Raw genomic sequence first — 22,223 nt, 5'->3', positions numbered from 1 at the left:
TTGAGTTTTGCTTTTTAAATGCTGCTTTTGATATTTCCGCTGGGAAGACGTGCTCCCTATTGTACATTTGAGCTTTTTTTAAAAGCCTTAACGGAAACAAAAACAAGAGAATAAACAATTTCCCTAAAAATTATTACCAAGAAATCTAAAATAGCTTTTAGAGTCTGTATTCATTATATTTTGAGCTAATTCAACCCATCATAGTACTCAAGAATTGTTTGACCCTTAACTTTTGACAGTAACCCTGCAACAAGCAGTTACTGACCTCTCTGTCTGTTTTGCTGTTAAACTGTTGCGTCCGGACAACTGAAAAAGGTGAAAAAGTTTATTAAAAAATTGGCATCATGATGCGTTTAAATGAGCTGTTTATTTCAGACCAAGCACCAGTTATTTTCTGTTCACTAAACAAGTGCGACAGACAGATATTTTGCATAAAGAGAGATTAAAAAACTACCTGTTTGCATGTAGAATAACAGACGTGAGAGGAGATTACTGTGTAGAGTTTGTGTAATTCCGTAAACCTTGTAGCGCACCAAGCCAAAATTCATGCATTTTTCTAGACGATGCTCCGTGCTTTCATTATGTGGAAGTAGATGTGGGATAAACGTATTGTGCCAACAGCTGGAACACAAGCTGGTTTGTTTTATGAGGTGACCGCAGGATGTCTGGCTGTGACGGTTAATAAGCAGCAGTCTCACTGCCCCAGTCCTCATTCTCAGTCCTCACACCCCCCTTTCAACCCCTCCCACCCCACCCTCATCTCTCTCCCCAGTCTCACTCCCAAGGAGACTCACTGCCTGTTCCTGTGGCATCCGTTCATTTTGCTCCCAAGCGATAGTGTGTGTACCGCATTACGTCTGCGTGCTGCCAGCCTCACACACTGAGATAATGTGTATCTCTTCATATTCACAGGCCAACCCTCCCCCCATCATTGTCAACGCAGACTCACTAGATGCAGGCCCTTATGTAAGTATCTGTTCTCGTTGTCTGTTACAGTATATATCCCTCTCATTCACACTTCCTGTGTCAGTGCATGAACATGTTTGTATGTTTGCGAGTGTGTGTGGATGAAAAGGCCTCCTCCTGGCAGCAACATGCTGTTTGCCATGTGGACCGACATCCATTTTCCTATTGACTCTGCCCGTTTGTTGGGATTGTGCATTCTGCAGTTGCGCATGTATTCTTACAGCGTTTGCATTTTAAGAAAGAAATGCACCTCTCATTTACAGCATTAAGGAATGTGTGGCGGTTTTCATATATATAGTAAAGCCATATTTTGACACTAATCCCGATTTACTGGGTTTCTCGTATTCAGTCTGATCTTTTTCTCATTTTTGGACATACAATGAAGGATTTTGCCGAAGCATTTGTACACGTCCCATTTTTCTTACGTGTTGGCAAACTACATACTTTGTCTTCAGAGGTGTCACTAACCATGCTGTTCATTTTTTGTGTTTTGTTTTTGGCAGGTTAATGGAAGTGATGGGATGTATAAATATGAAGAGATCATTTTGGAGAGGGTAAGTTTTACACATCGTGGATGCATTTTTTCCCACAGTATCCTCATTCTGATGATTGATGGATTTCTCCCCACTAGGTGGTGGTAAGCAGCTCAGTCTAAATGAATACCAAAGACAAATCTTAATGATTGTTAATTTATATAAAATTTTATGCAAGTGAAGACAGGCGTTTTCTCACTGCATTAGCAACGTCGTAAGTGTGATGTCCTATGTGACCCACATTAACGCCAGCTAGGCATGGCTTTTTACATAATCCTGATACACATGTCATCAGCAGACGCCAGAAATGTAAAGCACCTTCCTGTGCAATTGTTTAGCAGCCACCACTGAACTTGTCAGCGGTGGCTCAGGTTTACTGGCAGAGCTATACTGTACATTTCTGCTCTCATTATTCCACCCACGGTAGATGCAGCATATTTCTTTGCCCCTTCCGCTCTAAGTGGCATTTCTCCATGTAGAAAGCTTAAATAAACTATGCACAGACACACTTTAAAAGGTCTGTGGGTGTGTAACTTTTGGTGGTAAGGCCCAGTGTACTCCTCTTGGCTCCAGAGCAGCACACTGGGAGGCCTCAGCCTCCCTCTGTCCTAATTTGTTGCGACTGTTGCTCATTAATTATAGAAAATAATAAAGCGAAGTCTTTTCTCAGCTGTCTTGTTTGCTGCCTGTCTCTGTGGCCATGGCTGTCAGATGCAGCAGTGTGCCTGGTCCCGCTGGATCAAAATGGGTCCTCTGTCGTTTCAGGGACAGGGACGGCAGGAGGTGGCAGTATCCATCTCCTGCAGAGAGTGAGAAGCATTGTATCAGGCAACCGAAATGATGACTCTGAGCTCATCTTTACCCCAGATTTTTAATGTACTTCATACACAGATATCTCTCTGTGGGTTCATAGAGTACATGCTCCCTCTTCTAATGGCATTTCAATTTGTCACACGTGGGGACGTGCGGTCACACACACGAGCCTCCACAGAAACGGGCATGAGGAAGTGCCTGGAGAAATCTCTGGATCATTTTGCATCTATCACATGATTTAAATACACTAAAAGAGATATATTGCACTAACCTTGAGCTTACTTTGTTTGCTGTTTATCGTATTATGTTGAAAATGTTAATCATAACCTATTTTCAGGGGAACTCTGGTCTGGGCTTCAGCATTGCTGGAGGAATAGACAATCCCCACATTCCTGATGATCCAGGGATCTTCATCACCAAGATCATCCCCGGAGGAGCAGCTGCTATGGATGGGCGGCTGGGGTAAGTTACCGTCTTCCTCCTGCTGCCTCCTATTTCTTCAACTCTTACTAAGCTCCACTACTTCCTCTATACTCTCTCTATTCTAACCTCTCTACTCTCATCTTTAACGCTCACCAACATTGCGTCCCGCCAGGCAGCGCTGAGTGGGAGGCAGAGTTTCTACAGCCCTCTGCCCCCAGGCTCTGTGTGCTTCCTCAGACTTATGATTCACTGGAAGACCAAAGCCTGAAACATGCAGAAATTATGATATGGAAGTTCTTTTTCATGTTCTTTTGAGGTTTCTGATTATACTGGCTTTGCTTGGGTCTCCCTTTTTTATGCAGTCAGTAAACTCCACAGAACTCCATGCACTTTACATGTGACATTTAAACCTTTTCTTTCACAGGGTTAATGACTGCGTGCTGCGTGTGAATGATGTCGATGTGTCTGAGGTGGTTCACAGCCGGGCGGTGGAAGCCTTGAAAGAGGCAGGACCAGTGGTGAGGTTATTGGTTCGACGGAGACAGGCCCCACCTGAGACTATTCTGGAGGTCAACCTGCTGAAAGGGCCCAAAGGTTAGAGTCAGTGTTAACATATTCTTTTTGAAAGTGATTGCAGTGCTGCTTAAAAGGTAATAAATAACATAATCTTACAAATAGGACCTGGAATGAAAGCATGCAGTCTGGGGTGATCCTTTTCTTAAAGCACTGGCTGTCTTTGTTATTCACCTAGGACTGGGATTCAGCATTGCTGGAGGGATTGGGAATCAACATATCCCAGGAGACAACAGCATCTATATTACCAAGATTATAGAAGGTGGAGCTGCTCAAAAAGATGGACGACTGCAAACCGGAGACCGGCTGCTCGCTGTAGGAGCCTGCACCTTCCTCTGACTCACTCGCATATCTGACACTCGAATCCAAATGAATTCATTAGCTATTCATGTGGTTCACTTGCAAGTTAAACAGATATTTAGCATTTTCCTTGCAGTCATTCTATAAAGCTATTTCTATAACCGGACAAGTACAGTGCTATGAAAAAAATTGTCCCTTTTATGATTTTATGATTTTTTTTTTACATATTTGTCATAGTTACCTGTTTTACATAATCAAGATAACTCTAATATTAAACAAAGATAACCAGAGTAAATACAAAATGTCGTTTTTAAGTGATGATTTCATTTTTTAAGGGAAAAAGTAATCCAAACCTACCTGGTCCTGTGGGAAATAGGAATTGCCACCCTCTTGTTAAATCACGAATTAACTGAGTAATCGCATTAATCACATTACTATCCACACCCAGCCCTGATTACTGCCAGACCTCTTAAATCAAGAAACCACTTAAACAGAACCCGAAGACAAAGTAAGCTTTGTTTGTTCAAAAAGCAACAAACGTTGACATCTGTCAGTCTGGAAGGGTTAAAAAGCTATTTTAACGCTCTGGGACTCCAGTGACCCACGGGGAGAGTCATTATCCACAAATGGAGAAAACTTGGTGGTGCAAACTTCTCAGGAGTGCCCGGCCAACCAAGAGCATATCAACGACTCATCCAGGAGGTCACAAACGATCCCAGAACAACATCTAAAAAACTTTAGGCCTCACTTGCCTAAATTAAGGTCAGTGATCATGATTTAGAAATAAGAAAGAGAATGGACAGATATGGCCATAAGGCAAAAGCCACTTCTGACCGAAAAGAAGATAAAGGCTCGTCTCAAATTTGTCAGAAGCATCTTCAGGATTCCCAACATATATTCTGTGGGCTGGCGAGAAAAAAACTGATTTTTTTTTTAAAAAAGGTTTAAGTCCCATTGCATCTGGCATTAAATGAACACAGCATTTTACAAAAAGAACATATCAACAGTCAAATATGATGGCAGTACTGTGATGGTTTGGGGCTGCTTTCCTGCTTCAGGACCTGGACAGCTTGCCATAATTGATGGACCCATGAATTCTGCCCTCTACCAGAAAATCCTGAAGGAGAATGTTTGGCAATCAGTTCATACCCTGAAGCTTAAGCACAGTTGGGTTATGCAACAGGACAATGATCAGTAACATACCAGCAAGTTCACCTCTGAGTGGCTCAATCATAACAAAATGAAGGTTTGCGAGTCCTGACTTAAATCCGATGTAGATCTTTTGACATTACCCTAAACAGGTCGTCCATCCTCGAAAACCCTCCATTGTGGCTGAATTAAAATAATTCTGCAAAGAAGAGTGAGTCAAAACTTCTCCGTGATGTGAACAACTCATTGACAGTTATCACAAACACTCGAATGCAGTTAGGTTTTTTATACTTAACAGATGAAATCAACATTTAAAAACTATAAAAAAATTATCTTTGTCTAATATTAAAACTCGTTTAATTATCAGAAATATGTTTGTGTAACAAATATTTTTTTAAAAAAATAAAGAAATTAGGAAGGTGGAAAATACTTCTTGCATGGCACTAAAATATACTGGGTTGACTGAGTGCTCAGATGTTAGGTACATCACATTATTTACTTAGGTGTCACATCCTGTGACTTTAAGCTAAATGTGACAACATTATTAGCACTTAGAATAATTTATAAGAAAAATAACACAGTCACGAATTGGGGCAATAAAGCAGCCCCTCAGCTGGGCATGAGAGAGAAATATTTGATAAAGGCAGATATTTTTCAAAAAAAACTATCGTTAATCAGCATTCATGAGTAAAAGTCCAAGTAATTATCGCTGCACTCATCACTGAGCTGTCATTAATCATTATTTAAATACAAACACAATATATTTTACGAAATTCTCTAACACCTTTGTAACATTCATGACCTTTTTTTGTCAGATTGGACAAGTGATTAGGCTTCTGTAGCCTAGCTTCTGTCTTTTTATTTAATACTACTACTACTAACATTAATAATAAGAAGAAGTTTTTCACAAAATAAAAAGGAAAAGAATGGTTTGACAAACACAAGAAGCAGGATACTGAGGTATAAGACGTGGTGTTACTCATAGTAAACAAAGCTGAATGAAATTAAAGCAAGGTTGAGACAACAACAAGAAAATTTAGATCATATTTACAAAGAAAATGAAATTGAAAAACAAGATTTTAAAAAGACATCAGATAAAGTCTATAGACATTCAGAAGTCCCACATTCTACAAACCTCTTCTCCTCAGGAAGGTTGTTCCGAATCAGAGGGGCCCTGATGGGAAACCCAAAGTCACCTGTAGATTTAAACCTCGACTTTGAAACAGCCAGAAGGGCCCCACCTGAGGATCTAAAGCTGCAACATTTCTGCAGCGTAGCTAGGGGTGAGACCTAGATGTGGTTTAAAACTGAAAAGTAAAATCTTAAAATCACTTTTAAAACATAGGATTTGGGGTGACGTCTGCTTAAACAAGCTGTGCTGCTGCATTTTGAAGAAGTTGCAGGCAAGGCAGAAAATTGGCCTTTGAAAGAAATGCACACAAAAGAAAAATGTCAACTCAAAGACATCAGTAGTTAAAATGCAGATCTGGTGGCACTGTGGCATGCTGCTACAGATCATAGACTGATCAAGAAACATGGCATTATTTCCTGTTCTCTATTGCATTATTGCAAGTGAGCACATTGGTTTAATGTTACCAAACTGCTGGAATAACTTTTGACTGGCAGCATATTTCCTGGGACCTGAATCTTAAAAGAGAAACAGTAAAGAGAGATACAGAGCATCCTTCAAACCTCTACCTACTGCTTTTGACCTCTGTTATCACTGCACGGCACACCAACCTTTCACTTTGCTGTTGAAATGTACTGAAATCTCATAATACCTTCAAGCTATGATTCATTATTGTGTTGGCTGGTGTGATGACTGCTGTGATGCGTGATGTTGTCACAGTGCAGCAGGAGACACAAGGCTTTCAGGTGTTGATACAAAGATTTTTTTTTTCTTCCCCCTCTTCTGATTTCTGGACTATCGTCGCATTCAGGTGAACAACATCGTGCTACAGGATGTGCGTCATGAGGAGGCAGTAGCTGCGCTGAAGAACACCTCCGATATGGTTTACCTCAAGGTGGCCAAGCCGGGACCTGTGCATTTGAACGACATGTATGCCCCACCAGACTACTCCAGCAGTACGTATCTACCTCTTCCTGTTCTTGTAGTCGTACTATAAGTGCAAATTTGCTAATCAATAATCAGCAAGCTCCAAAATTAGAGATGTAAGGTAAAGAGTAATTTTTTTTATATGATTTTTTTTTAAAGTTTCATCTTTACCAGCGATGTTTTCTGAATTTTTCTGTTGGTTCACTGTTCTCTCCCCAAAACTGCTATGCCCAGACACCCACATAGTGTATGTAGTGAACGCTCGTGCATACAAACACACACGCACACAGACACACAATCCTTCCCACAGCAACAACAAGCACAGTTCTCTGCCTCCCACTGAGTGTGGATGGTTTCTCACATCCCACCTGCTCATGAGAGCCCACGATCTTGAGCTGCAGCATCTCAAATTTCCACACAACAGTGATTTAGTATTAGATGGGGCTATCGAAGGTTTTGTAAGTTCCGAATGTTTGAAGTCGTCTGCGTTTAAGTTCACTAACCCTTGAATCTAGATGTGGTTCCGGATTTGCAAGTGAAGTAGTTCACTTGCTTTATCACGCTCGGCTAACGCTAAAAATGTAAATTCAGAAAAAGAGGCTTGTTCATGTGTGTGATCTGTCTGCTATGTGCATGCACAAGGAAACAGGTTTTTAGAAAAATGCGGCACATGCCTTCACATATTAGTCAGTGGTAGTTCCCCATTTTGCAACAGACATATAGCAGAAACAATAGATTACATTGTTCGCATAAAAAAGCGAGCCAGCTTATAAAAAATGTCCCAGTGGTACTTTAAAGGAAAACCTGGGTCCTATTTTTGTGGTTTTGGCCACTATTTCTACTCCTAATAATATCATCGTTCTCACCAAGTTAATTGCTAAGCTTTGGGAATGCAGGAAAGAAGTTAATAAGAAGTTAGATGTGGTCAGAAATACAAGCAGTCAGATGATCAGACAAGTTATAAAGAAACAGAGAAGTTAGAAAAACTTGTTTGGAGGCGTATATAATTCAAACTGTCTTATATCGATAATCTGTACTCCAGAGAGATGGATATAAAGAGTTATGTAGAGAGGGATTATTCCCTTTTTCATGGGTCCCCTAATCTGTGGTTGTACTGTACATTCCCAGAAGGTAAATCAATTATGATTTTTCCTCATACATATAGAAAGAGGACATCTTAATTATGGTCATTTTAAACACACAACTCTGGCTATGGGTTGAGCAGCATCACTAACCTACCTTTTTGACCTTATGTTTGCAAGGGACAGCCAATCAGAAGAAAGCTGGCTTTATGAGAAGCTCTTTTTAGACCATGGGTGAAGTGATTGGCTCCAGTAAAAGATACTTAACAAAGGGATTATTTTGAGCTGTGAATCATGCAAAGCCAGTCTAGTAAGAGTCCAGTAATAAATATATGGAGCTAAAAAAACCAAGATAACAGTAAGTATTCTAATCTGCTCATGGATTCTTTTTTCCCCAGTTTATTTCATTGTGTTCCCACTTTGGTTCACACAGAGACACAAAAATCATATTTATATTTGGGTGAATATTATCATTATAAAGCAGTGTCTTGGTGTGGTAATGAAGCTGTCGTTTAGGAGCCGGTAATATCTGATTAACCAGCTTTATGCAGTTATGTTTTGTGCAGTTCTCCTGTTGCACAGGTGTTGTAATCATTCTTTCTTTCCCCCTACTGGCCTGGCCCTCCCTCCAGCCTTCCCCACCATGGTGGACAACCACGTCAGCCACAACTACATGGGGGGAATGGAACCCAAGCCAGTGTACCCGCCACCCCAAGTCACCCCGTCCAGGTACTCGCCCGTTCCCCGCCACATGATGGGGGAGGAAGACTTCACGAGGTACGTTAAAGACCGGCTTCTTCCATGAATGATCCTCCTCCATAACCTGACATTCATAAGGCTGTATAAGCGTAGCTTTGGCTAAGTCTTAGCACAGGTTGTTGGTGGAGATCAGCTGTTGGCTTTTTTTGGTATTGGCTGGTGTAGTTGTATTAAAGAAACACGGTTATAAATTAAGTAACTATTTTAATTTAACATGGATCGTATTTTGTTCCCAGTAGCCTCTATTTTGTTGCTTTTGTACAAGCGTTGTTGTGGTGGCTTCAAGGATACACCTGTTTACAGTAGCTTATAGTGTTTGATTAACAAAAGAATCTGCTTAGCTTGCAGTTTTCATCTCATCGAGGCCCCGATGGTGCATACTACTTAATAGCTGGACAGTGTGTGGCAGCTGTGTGCTGAGAGAAGTCTTTTGTCACATCTTATACTTGTTACGAGCGTGTGTTACCCTTTGACCTCCTATCCAAGTACTGGATCAGAAGTAGCATTCATAGAGGGTTGATTGGAGTGTCCCATGAGGCTTTGAGTCAGCTTAACCCACAGCTCTAGGGAAGAGGCTATATTCCCTCTGTGTGTGTGTGTGTGTGTGTGTGTGTGTGTGTGTGTGTGTGTGTGTGTGTGTGTGTGTGTGTGTGTGTGTGTCTGTGTGATTGCATGCGGGTGTCTATGTGTGCTGTCTTACTGGCCGAGTGTTACGTCGCCTTGTAATGTCCTTGTACAAGCTGTCTACATGACTTGTATGTGCATTTTGTCGCATCTTTGTTGGTATGTGTGCTTTATTTGTGTCCTACACTTGTCCCGTTCACTGTGATTCCTGTACCCCACAGCAGGGCTGAACCTATTTACAGTGTCATCCACAAACCTGGGGACAGCAAGGTGCCCCAGGCCCTCTACAGAGGCTTCTGTCCTTCCCCTGCTCCCTTGTGCCAAGGTCCACTCCCCTTCTCTGGCAGGTACTAACCTAGTCCATCATACCTTGCTTAGCTAACCCTCCTCTCTGTAGCTCGGCACTTAGAAAAATGCCAGGGCATATAACCCATCAGGATTACCAGTAGTGTGTTGGGCCACATCTGTGCACATAAATAGCAGTAGAGAAGATTAAGATGAACCAAGGGAGGAGGGAGGAAAGGAGAGCTGGAGGGCGAGGCAGGCGATATTTATGTTGAGAATTCTTTTCGTTTTCTGTCTGCATGTAAATTTTTGCTGAGGCTTTTTCAGTTTATTTGGAACCACTACTTTATCTTTCACAACTTCACAAGAAACAAGCATCAACAGAACACTGAGTAGAGAACAAGTGAAAAGAAAATCTCAATAGTCATTGCCCTTTGTTTCATTTTTTTCTCTCTTTTTTTTTCGTTGCCGCTTTTTTTGTGCTTTTCATATTTTAAACGGCCTACTCCCATTCGGTCAATATTTGATTTCCTGCTAATTTGCTCATATGTGCGAATCTCAAACAGTAGTGCTTTGTTCACCGCAGTTTAAAATGGAGTCGTACCTGCTCTTCACAAACACATCACCGCAGGAGTGCAGCCGAAAGGGCTTCACGCTCCCACAAGCTGCTCAATTCCATCTGTCAGGAGGCATTGATAAAACTAAGCCTATATCTCCAGCCAAAGCTACTTTGGCTAGTGCTTACTGCTGAAGACATAATATACATGTTATTTATGGCTTGCATTTGGGGGTTTTTCTGTTTGGCATTATCAAATTTGCAAAAGGCCTCCTGGTGTTTGATTTAATTGAATGTTTTTCTTTTTATTTGTTTCTACAGCCACAGTTTTGTCCATTTTCCATCACTTCATGGATGACTGCACTGATGTCTGTGTGTAAACCATTGTTTTTATGTAATTTACCTTTATTGTGTAACATATATGCCTTGCAGTGAGTGCAAAGGAGAGTGACTGTAGTCCTACTCTAACTAAATGCTTGTGGTAAATGTGGTGTTTGAAAGGAAGGGTCGAACTGAAGGCTAGTGTGGATGACAGGAGCGGTGAAATATTTTGCCTGCTTCTCTATGTATGTAAATGTAAACAGAGAGCCTGATCCTGTACAGGGCAGCAGACAGTGCTGCAGCTGTCATGATTCATATGCACGCTGGGAAAACCAGGCCATGCACTCAGGTCTTACCCCTCTCATCACCCGTACTGCCAGCACCAATCACACATGCTTACTGTACGCTGACACACACGAACACACGCGTGCCATGCTTAAAGTGCAGCATGCAATTATGACACTGACACATGCCATACCTGTGCATATCGATCAAGAACACCGGACACGTTGTAAGCCAACTGTGCAAGTGAGAGCAGCCAACATATGGTGACCATGCATGCATTTGGGTATCAGAATCAAAAGCCATTTTCTCTGAGGACATCATAAATGACAAACCACTCGATCTCATCATTCTCGTCATTCTACTCCATTGGGCACAGGGCAGACACCTCTTTCCAATCCCCAAAGCTTCCTCATTGGCTCCAAACACGAAGGGTTATTTTAGATGGATGCTATAGTAGGCACAGGCTTCCACAGAAGTAGAGCAGACTTGTTGTGAGGAATGAGTCAGAGCTTATATCGGCCCTCTGCCCATCTGCACATCCCCCTCAGTGGTGTCATCGCAGACACGTCCCCGACACCCCCTTCTCCATCTGATATTACCCCCCTTTCTGGAGATATGTTATATTATATGGTGTAATCAGACAATCCTTTAAATCCTTGTTTCCGTCCACAATGGACTCAAGAAAAGATTAGTATGCATGTTTGGTGTAAACATACATCTGCATGCAGTCGTGACAGGGCGCAAGATGACTAAACAAGCAACAACCCTCTACTAGCCCTGTCAGGCTTTACTGCAGATGCAAATTACTGTGCAAACATTTTAGGCATTTTACATGTTTAGAGGCATTTGATCAACACTAAATTTATCCTGCATCTTGATAAAGACGCCAAACATAAAGTGAGAGTAATATTAACAAGAAAAGGGGAAAAAAGCATCTTTAGCAACAAGAAGAACAAGGAGTCCTGTAACAGATGGCGTGGCCCCGACAAAGCCCTGTTCTCAACATCATTGAGTCAGTCTGGGATCACACGAAGAGACAGAAGGCACTAAGACAGTCTAAATACACAAAACTGCAAGAAAGTTTTCAAAGTTGCTGAAAGAACATTGAAAAAGTATGTGCAAGTGTACCTAGGAGAATTGGTGCTATAGTCCCACCAAATATTTTGATTTAGTTTTTCAGCTTAAGGACTTCTGTGTAAAGTTAATAAGGAAACAAACACTTTATGGCATGATTTTGAAATGCATTCTCACTTTTAGTTTGCATGTTTTCCCCTTACTGTATGCAACAATGCCTCCTGCTTCGGCCTCTTTGTTTAGTCACAGCCTGTGTAAATACAGAAGCCTTAGTACTGTCGAAGCAGCTGAGCTAATCAGTAACGTTATGTGTCTCTTGCACACAAGGAAACACAACCTTTGACTGTTTTTTTTTCTTCAAGAATCTGGATAACACAATGACCTTTAGTTTGCGAGTTAAATGAGGGGTTTAGAATTAAAAGAACCACAGCAGAGTTCCCAACTTAGGTGTTATTCATTTATTACTCAGATTTTATTCTTAGTCACGGTGAGAAGCACGGAGAATGAACAGTCTATCACCTTAGCAATGAATAAATATTTTCCTGTCAAATTAAAGGAAAAGAGCAGACCCCGAAGAAGAAGGGGGTGGACACTGAAAAATCTATGGGTAAAATTTAGACAATGAAAAAGAAGAGGGAAGATGGTGCGTCCCCGTGAACACACGCTGATGTAATCTGTTTTGGAGATGGGGAGAGATAAAGTGCTGCAATAGGTAGTGTCTGTCTGTGGAGAAAATGGCATCCATCTGCAGTGTCCACCATTAATCAGCCAAGCAGAGCCAATTACTTGGCTGAGTTCAGGGCAGCATGACCTGCTGAACCCTGCAGCCCAGATATCCATTCAGAGCTTTAGGACTGCACTGCAACCGCCTCAGCCAGAAAAGTGAAGCACAGAGGGATAATATAGCGAGGGGAGGGGAGGGTGGTTTCTGAATTAAAGAAACCGCTGGGCAGAGAGAAGAGGGTTTTTTGCTGCTCAATACCTGTTTACATTCCTGGCATGGATGAAAAAGGCGGAGGGGTGGGAGGGAGTTGGGATGGGATGGGGGGAGCAGGTCTTGTGATAGAAAGGGAGGACTTGATCCCTGCATTTTTAAAATGTAGGAATTCACTCCCATTTTCCATGTAACTGACCAAGCACTTCACATCCTATGGACAAGCAACACACACACACACACATACCTCCTTGGAGGGCAGCAGCAGCAACTGTTAAGAAAAGCACCTGTCAAAAGTCTTCCACAGACTATGAGGGCGTCAAATCAAAGGCCTAAAAGTCATGAAAGTCAGTCCATGAGCTCCTCTTTTGTTTACTCTGACAAATTAGCAAGGAGCTTCTGGGAAAATATCTGCCTAGTGTCCAGAGGGCCAGGCTGACAGACAGGAATGCTGGTGTGCTGGACTGGAGGGGGGCCGAATCTTCAGTAGCATCCCAGCAGAAACGAGGGGATTGCTTGAAAGAGGATCAAACGTGGACAATCTCTAGTCCATCCAAATTATTCCAGGTGCGAGACAAGAGTGTTTTGTTTTGTTTTTTGCTTCTTCCTGTAGAATCGAAGAGGTTTTTTTGTTTGCTTGGGACTGTTAGGGTTAAATGCGTTGCCTTACTAGTGATAGGGAGCGAGCAACTGTCACAGCCCGAAGAGGAGCTGTTTCCCATCACATCACACAAGAATGAGATAGGGAACACAAGGCCCAGATCCCAGGAGTTTCTAATTCTGTATTCCACTTCACTGCGGAAGGCCAGACAGGAAGAGGGGTCGGGGAGTAATGCTGCGCTGAGCTGAGCAATGTGGCATAGCGAACATGTTCACGGTCAACATCTCATCTTCCATGTCGCTGGTGAGGAGCCTGCCTGAACGCACAGTTAGGAAATGCTCTTTCAGAAGTAAGCACCGGCTCTGGATCCTCAGGTAACCATGGAGATCTGTGTGCCTTGTCAAGCTGAGATGAATTAGCTTAGCTGGTTATTTTAGGCTTGACTTGTGTGAAGGCGAGTGAGTTGTTTTAGCATATTCAAAGGCAATTATCACTTAGCTAATTCTAAAAGGCTGTGGATAAAACTTGGAGCATAATGTAGCAATGTTATGAGTCTCATCAGCACAGTCATATAATCTCTTTACCAGAATCTTTTTTGTAAGCACATTGCTTGTAAGGAGTCTACTATATGGATATTGATCTATCTTGTGTGATGCTCTTAGCATCTCTGCAAAGTTCACTTCATTTAAAATGCATAGCAGTCTTTCTTTAAGCACGATGTTACTATTCAGGAGTCTCCAGCATTTTTCCAGTTGCTCATGGGTATGATTCTGAAAGTCTGGAATGCTGCCTCTGCTGCCATCAATGGGAAAATGGTCTTAGCAGCGACTTTGAGCGCAGCCATTAGGGATGGAGCAGGAATTGTTCCTGTCGACCGCAGGCTGAGTACTGCGAGAGAAAACCACTAATGGGAACCATGCAGTGTTTTCTGTTGAGAAAGGAAACTGCATTTTGCGTGCATGCATGTGTGTTTATGTGTTCATCTGTATAGAAAATCTGCGTGAGCGTGCGTGCGCGGCATGTGTGCGTGAAAGAGTGAGAGAGAGTTGACTGTTGGGCTTCCTAGAGTGTGTGTGGGTGTGTTTGCATTTGTGTGAAGTGTGTTCTCAGAGGGCTTTTGCCTGGACCGTAGCAGCGGTTTGGCCTCTCTAGCATCTTAAAACTGAGGCGGTCTGAATAGCCTCCTGGAGGATGAGTCATAGTGGGTAAAGCTAAAGCAGAGCTTCAGCAGGTCTGTCGAGCAGGAGGCGGCTCATTGTACATTGATACGAGTGGGTGTTTAAGTGTTGACACGTGTGTACATTTCCATAAGATGTAGCCAATAGATGACAGGCATTTGGACCCAATCATGTTCCTGCTTGTTTTATTGTAATGAGTTAACAGTGTTGTGCATGGTTTTTATGCATGGTTATTATATGGTTAATCATCGTTTTCTACCAGCGAGTGGTGTCCTGAACATAAATCGTTTAAATGTTCTATTTAAAGTTCTCAGATTCAAGTATATAAACAGAGTGAGCCTACAATAAACCATCTGCAGGCCTGCTGCATGTAGCTGCCTAAACTGGACACACTTGACATTTTGGGATCATTGACATAACAAACTAGTCTCTGTACTCTCTGTTCATGCTAATTCTATTCCAGTTTTGGCCACGTCTCTTTTAAATTTGGCCTCTTTTTATACACTCTTTGTCCCGCCCTTCACCCTGACACCGCCACTCTATTTGACAGGGAGCCAAGGAAGGTGGTGCTACACAAGGGCTCTACTGGTCTGGGCTTCAACATTGTTGGCGGGGAGGATGGAGAAGGGATCTTCGTCTCCTTCATCCTGGCTGGAGGCCCGGCTGACCTGAGCGGGGAGCTGAGGAGGGGCGACAGGATTCTCTCAGTTAGTATTTTTAGCTTCAAGCTTTCTGTTTACCCACGTCAACAACTAAAACAAGTCTGAGGCAGAGGGGTTTTCAGCCAACTCCTGCTGTCAGAATAATGATGATAACATTAAGGAGGGACTGTGTTTAGAAAGCCAGCAAATATCTGCCTCACAAATGTCCTTGAGCAAGACATTAAATCCAAATGGACTCTTAGGGAGCTTAGCTGCCCTCTGCCCTGAAGTCTGTGTTTGACTGGTTTATTTTCAGCTTGCTTTTAATCTGGCAGCATATTACATCATGTATGGAAAAAATGAGTCAGTCAGAAAAGATAACTAATGACTCATCAGCTGACATCATTAAAAAATTGTACATTTTCATACTTGTTTACTAATTTTATTGAGTAATTCGGTTTATTATTAGTAAGTCTTGAAACCATCTATTTTGAGCATAGAATTTGTTCTTTGCTACATTTGTTTTTCTGTATAGGTCTCAAGGATCACATGATTCCAGCCATCTTAAAAATCTAACCAGTTTTCTTACCAAATGTCCCCTTTTTGCTTTTTAAAATTGTATTTATTTAATTTTTAAACAGGTGAATGGTGTAAATCTAAGGAATGCCACACATGAGCAGGCAGCTGCAGCACTGAAGAGAGCTGGGCAGACCGTTACCATCATTGCTCAATACAGGCCTGAAGGTAAGACCCTACAATCTCATGTAATGTGTGAATATGTCATTGTACCAAGACGGGGCTTACATTGAAATCAAATAAGTCATTCAGGTTATCTTGCTCCTATTCCTGTGAAAATGGTGATGCCTCGGAGTTTATATTAAGTCAAATGCAATGTGCTTATTTATGTGAAATGACTAATTAAAAAATAAAATGAAATCAAGGCAGCATAAGTGCAAATATTTGTATCCTTAACCGTGACTGGAGAGCTCAAACATTAGACCGCTCTAAAGTTCAGAGGGCGGATATCCTTGATAAGGTCATCTCGGGCAAACAGCTCTCGCTGTGAGCACAGAAACCCCATCCACCTGCTGTTCAAACCTTCTGTTTGAGAGCACCAGCCAATTAGAAAAAAGTTGCAGCCTTGTAGCAAGATCCAGTATAAATATTCCTCCCCTAAACCTTTGATATCATGATTGGTGGTCCTCGCTAATGCAATTGAACTAGAGTACTGATTTGAATACATGTTGGGGTCTTTTGTTTTAGTCTGTTTTGTGGTGCGACAGTGAAGAGATGACAGGAAAGCTGAGAGAAAGACCAGTATAGGGCATGGCCTCTGCAATAGCCTTACAGCATAACACTCACTTGCTGTATCCAGTGAGCTAATCCAGCCCCCGAACTAGAGTACTTGTAATCTGATAATGTTCAACTCCACTTTATGAGAGCAACCAGTTTTAGAAGGTAATTCAACCACTTACTGCACTTTAATGTGGATGCAAATATTGCTACTTTCTCTTTGGTAATTATTATTTTGCAGATTATAAAATTTAAATGTGCTAATAAATTTTGTTATGTGGTATTATAGATAATCAGCTCCCGTAGGAACATCAAAGTGATACACAAAGAATGAATAATTATAATTATATTGTACCATGAGATGTTTTACTTTAATTTAAGGATTAAGCTTGTGACTTGTGCTGTAGTAAGGAGTCTAAACATTTGTTTTGCAAAACAGTTATTCAATATAAAATGTTTCAGTTGTGGTGCAGCGTAAAGATGTGCCATAATGTTTCTTCCATTATGTTTATTTCTTTTCAAATATTCCGATTTCCTGTGGTCCAGGCATGTCTTGTACTTTTCCCCCCTCCTCTTCTAGTGCACTGGAGGATTGCATTGTGGGAAATGTAGGAACGATTGTTTTGAGACTCACAGGATTTAGCGAAAATCACGATATCTCGGCTTCGTGTGTTTTGGTTCTTTTTCTACATGTCTCTCGCAAGCCCAGCTTTATAACAATGTTGATTAAATATCTATTTAATGGTGCAATCGGGTTTACCTGGTGCCGCGGCCCATGCGCACTCAGATCGTGCTGCAAACGAGGGCAGCGCAGCGGATAGGCCGGCTTTCAGCGAGTATTCGGTCGGGGGCGGCTCTTGTGGCAGCAGCAGCCCGAAGTGTTGAGCCAACTGCAAGGCGGGCAAACGAAACCGCTGTTGTCCTTCCCTGTTCAAACTCTGGGCTGTCTGTACACACAGACCCGCACAGCGATGGAAAGAGGCGACTAAGCGGAAAGTTGCTAGCTCCGCTTCCATTTCGACACCAGAGGGGGGGAAACCTTTAACGCACCCGAAGTGAAGAGGTGGAAAGCGGCAAACTTTTATGTCTACCAGCCAGTACGGGCGATGATGGGGGATGGGCTTGGATACAACAGCAGAAGAGCAGAAGCCGCATGAACTCCCTAATGGCTGGATGAAGAAACTACCGGCAGCCACAGCGAGATTATAGCCAGAGTTTTCTCCAGCGAAGGTGAGACGAAGGTCGAAGGTGTCGGCAAACACCGACGGGGGTGAAAAGCGAACAAAGAGAGTGAGTTACATTGTAGAACATGTTTGTGTTGGTTGCCAGTACGGCCCGTAGTTTGCTGCTCTTCGCCTGTACTTTGACTCCTGAAGGACAAAGTAAAGTGTGAGCTCTTCATTCATAAGCCACGAGGAAGCCTTGGTGCGATATTATACCTGCTCTCATTAAGATGAATTCCTTACAGTGGCAAACATGTGATCGCCTCACCCATACTGTGGTTAACATAAGTATGTCTACGCTAAACTGCTGCCATTACCTGGACTCCATTGACGACTTTTCACCGCTTTTTACTCCATGTAAAACCTACTTGGAGGTAGGTGAAGTCGCTTTAGGTTGTAATTAATACCCCAAAGAGAGATTTCATCCAGCATTTGCTTTACTGTTCTTATGTAACCTAAACCTATAGGTGGGGGCACAGAGGTGTGGTCAAACAGGTGTGTGTGTCAGTTTTGCGACTTCACCTGCGCATTACGACTTTCTGACCAGAGGTCCCTTTTCCAAGCTGACAAAAGCAGAATTCACGTGTTGCCCTTATTTCCAATATTAGCAGACGATTCAAAAAAATGGCACCACTCCTTTTTAATGCTGAATTAAAGCTTTGAATTGTGGCTGTATTTCTTAGTGCTTCAGTCATTCTCTGTAAGTGTACTTGAACAGGCTGCACTTCATACTGCAGCAACAATGGGGAGGATATTGCGAGCTTTATGTCTATATGTCTTTTCAGGTTGGACTATGACAGGAATGTGACGGGGCATAAGTCGTAGCATGCTCGCTCCATATTTCGTTGTCTTTCAATAAAACATCAGCCTGAACTGTCCAGTAACTCTCCAAGGCCACTGAAACCGAGTCGGAGTGGGATCTGTGAGTTAGATTGGGGTTAAAGTCTATGAAAAGCTCAGACTGAGATCAAAAACCGATAAAAGTGCGGTGTTGGGTTTCTTCCCTGTGAGTTTATGTTGTCTCGCATGTCGGGTCATTCAGGCAGCTTCTTGAATAATGATGTGGTTAGAAGAGAAGAAGCTTTGTTTTTCATACCAAATCTTGCTTTCAGTTCTGTGCCCCCTTTGTGACTCCGTGATAGACAATTATCTGTTTGTATACAGTTTTAAACTACTCCAAACGAACAAGTCGAGTGCTGGCAAATGATTGACTTCCTGTATCCCCTCTGGTGACCTGAGATCTGTTTTCAGTAATTCTGCTGGCATCCTAAAGGGGTGTGTGTATGTGTATGTGTGTGAGACATGATGTTCATTTGAGTTTGGAGCAGGAGGAACCCCCAGTGAGCAGTACAAGGACAGTCAATCTGGGGGGGAAGTGGAGAGAGTGAGAGCTAGTCTGTGCCAGGCAAAATGCCTGGAGTATACTCTGTGGTGCTGGGGCCTGAGCATCCATGGGCCTGTGATCGAAGGCCAACACTGAAACTACAAGAAGCCACAATGGGGCACACAAGCTGTGGTGGGAGGGCCCCCAACTCTCAGTGGCTTTCTGGAGCACTGCCAGGCCTTTAACTCACATTAAGCGATGGAAGTGAAGGGTGTATATCCACACACTGCTGCCCTGCCCCGACATCAATGAGTGTAATTACTCCAGAATCTTTGCATTTAAGGAGTGGGAGGAGGGCCGTGAAGGAAATGTTACCCTCCGAGCACCCTCATTAAACTCACAAGTGTGCATTATGGGCTTTTGTAGAAATATTTTAGGCAGGGTCTGCATGTACCTTCCACGCTGTAATATCGGGGAAGGGGGCATGCACGTTCACTGGCCCGACTATTCCTGTCAACATAACGCACACTCACATTACAAGTACATGCTTGCTGTGTTGCATAACTGGATCAAAAGCGAAGCGACCGTCCCCCAAAATAAAAAAGCTGTTCGACTAATGAGGACACGCAGTGGGAGTGAGAGGTGCAGAATAGTCCCAGTTTCTATTAGCTGTGTCTCTCTTTTTTATCTATTTTTCCCCTGTGGGTCACTCCTAAAAATACAGGCTACCTCATGAGTATTAATCGCTTTAAGAAACCAGGATTTAACATTTATAATTTTGGGCTAAAGATGGGCTTGTGAGCAGAGATGTCACTGAATGATTTATGTTGGATTGATCCCCTGCAAAAGCTGGGCTGGTCTTGAATGTCCCAATCAATAACCTGACTTGTTCTTAACCGGACAGATATAGCTGTTCTTAAATGAAGAGTCTTATCAGATAATTGTGGATTGTTTCTGTTTTTCTGAAAGTATTTCCTGTTAGATTGTTTCTTTGGTAATGTTTGATGTAGCCAGTGGAAATGAAAGAGCTCTTGTTTTTTCTTTTATGCTTTGTCGGTCATTTGTTAAATAGCATGTGTCCGAGAAACAGCAGGAGAAGCTATTTTGAGTGATGACATTTTTTTTTTTTTAAGCTTGTGACTCAGTTGCTTTTACAGTTTACAGGTGTTTATTTAATGCCTTAGTCAAATACCGGATTGATTTCTACTGCTCAAATTGCCTTGACATGATGACATCAAGGTAATATTTTAACCCCCTCCCCCCTAAAACATGTGGGTAGACTGTCTCTTGGGCTGATTATTAACATGGCTAGCACACAGTTATAAATTGCTTTGATTTGCATCTCTACTTGTGAGTGATCACATGCTTAAATGCTGTTGTTATGGGAGATTTGAGCTTGTTCTCATTTGTATTAGATTTTCATCTGATATCCAGACTGTCAAGCCGCGCTGATGAAAGATTTGTTTGCGTTACTGTAGCTCCACGTGCTTGGTATTTCAGGCAGGACTAACGATCAATACAGGGCTGAGGTTTCACTACAGTGGTGGTGTTCTCCTGTGGTGATGTTGTGGAAGGTTTGTGACCCTCATTCAGCACCATCACAGCCTGCTCTTTTTGTTTGTTTGCTTTAAAGGGGGAGCTATAATGCTTTTCCTTATTTTACATATTAAAGGTATGCTGATATTAATGGTCAGTGCTCTTAACAAACAGGAGTAGAGGCCAACACATCGAAACTCTTGATTCCATGTTTTTTTTTCTATGACTTTGCTTTTATGTCAGTGAAAGCAGATATTCCTGTTATGATGGTCTCATACCTACAGCTCTGGCTGTGAGCACAGAGGCCCCGCCCACTGTCTGTTTAGACCTTCTGTTAGCGAGGGGCAGCCAATCTAAAGGCTCGTGAATCATTCTGCTAGAGGTTAAAATAGGAGCTTATAGGTTCTCTTTCAAATGTGTACCAGGTTAAACTTCCCTTATTGTTTTATATGACCTGACTCCAAAATTGCCGGAAATTAGTTTTTTTTGCACAAGTTGATTATAGTTGTGTTTTTCTTTCCCCTGTCAGTTACAGTTACTGGGTTGTGCTGTACACCGATTTACTGCAGAATTCATGTATTCTGGTGTCACCATTATCAAGAAGGTGTGGCAGCAAATTGTAGTTATCTTATAGTTCCCACCCCATCTTCCCCCAGAGACTTAAAACTGATTGTAGTTCTGCTCCTCTTCAGTGCTCACTGAACTTAAATGAATCATTTTGCTGTTAGGAATTTGATCAAGCTAATCGTTTAGCTTTGTCTAATGTGCACTTGCCCTGAGTTGCTGGTACAGTTCTCAGGTTGGTGGCATTGTAAAGCAGGTCTCTCTGTATTTAGCTACTCTTTGTCTTCTCCCTCGGCCCCTCCTTCCCCAAGCTGCAGCTTCTTGTGCTGCTTTTCTCTCCTCTCTCCTGTGCCTGAAAGCCAAGTGGACTAGTCTGAATGGCTGTTTCCGTGTGCGCTGTCCCTGTTCTAGGAGTGCTACACTGTTGCTGTTGGTTACAGGCAGTCAGGCGGTGTCTGGTTACCTCACCTTGCAGCGTCACTCTGTTGTATCGTTAACCCTTTGAGCAGAGATCAGGGTGGAGCGCTGTCACCGGGCCTGGGCCGGATCCATGTTTGCTTTGAAAATCCTTTTGGTTTCGGCAGGGGGTTATAGATCAGCAACCTGAAGCTTGTTTTTGCACCTGCTCAGAATTTTTCCCGCGAGCTTGGACTAACTAAATCATCTTTGTAGGCGTAGGTGTTTGTTTTTCAAGGCTGCTTCCAGGCTTGTTTGACAGAATATGGACTTTGATCTCTTGTTGTTCAAATTACAGGAAGTGTTGCCAGCTATTGATGATTAAGCTGTGAGGTACCCCTGCGGGCATGCCAGTCAACTCGATATGTGGAATAAATTTGGATGAGATTCTTTTCCGCTGGTTCTTTCATAGGTTAATTAATATTAGGGCATAGATGTGTCATCGTTACAGCAATATTCCATCTCATCACATGGCAGTAATAATTTGATTCAGTTGCGTACAGCTACATTCATGAGGATATGCAAGCTGTGCGACATGAAACATTGGAGTAGAGGAAACATTTAAATGACAAAATTGCTTGTTCACAGTGCTGTCTTTATACTGCTCCAGCACATCCTTTGTGTGATCACATGAGCACCTTAGCCTACTTGTTTTTCTGGATGCATCTGCTGTT

The 22,223-nt window shown here is 42.4% G+C and overlaps 1 protein-coding gene across 17 annotated transcripts in view; it reads left to right on the top strand.

Annotated features, from left to right (window-relative positions):
- dlg3 (discs, large homolog 3 (Drosophila)) overlaps positions 1-22,223 on the top strand; it is an 80,488-nt gene that overhangs the window by 48,119 nt on the left and 10,146 nt on the right. For 8 of the 17 annotated variants that reach the window (XM_076875026.1, XM_076875030.1, XM_076875038.1 and 5 more), the window contains 9 exons: positions 913-966; positions 1,470-1,520; positions 2,650-2,774; positions 3,160-3,329; positions 3,487-3,623; positions 6,698-6,843; positions 8,511-8,672; positions 15,063-15,219; positions 15,795-15,897. In XM_076875026.1, the coding sequence (XP_076731141.1) occupies positions 913-966; positions 1,470-1,520; positions 2,650-2,774; positions 3,160-3,329; positions 3,487-3,623; positions 6,698-6,843; positions 8,511-8,672; positions 15,063-15,219; positions 15,795-15,897 (1,105 nt within the window). The remainder of the gene's footprint in view (positions 1-912; positions 967-1,469; positions 1,521-2,649; positions 2,775-3,159; positions 3,330-3,486; positions 3,624-6,697; positions 6,844-8,510; positions 8,673-15,062; positions 15,220-15,794; positions 15,898-22,223) is intronic. The other 9 variants (XM_012917664.4, XM_024805152.2, XM_004545636.4 and 6 more) reach the window with 3 other exon arrangements.

Source organism: Maylandia zebra, linkage group LG2 (assembly GCF_041146795.1).
Source record: "Maylandia zebra isolate NMK-2024a linkage group LG2, Mzebra_GT3a, whole genome shotgun sequence".
NCBI classification, from domain to species: Eukaryota; Metazoa; Chordata; class Actinopteri; order Cichliformes; family Cichlidae; genus Maylandia; species Maylandia zebra.
The sequence above is the reverse complement of the archived record's forward strand: the minus strand, read 5'-3'. Positions and strand labels throughout refer to the sequence as shown.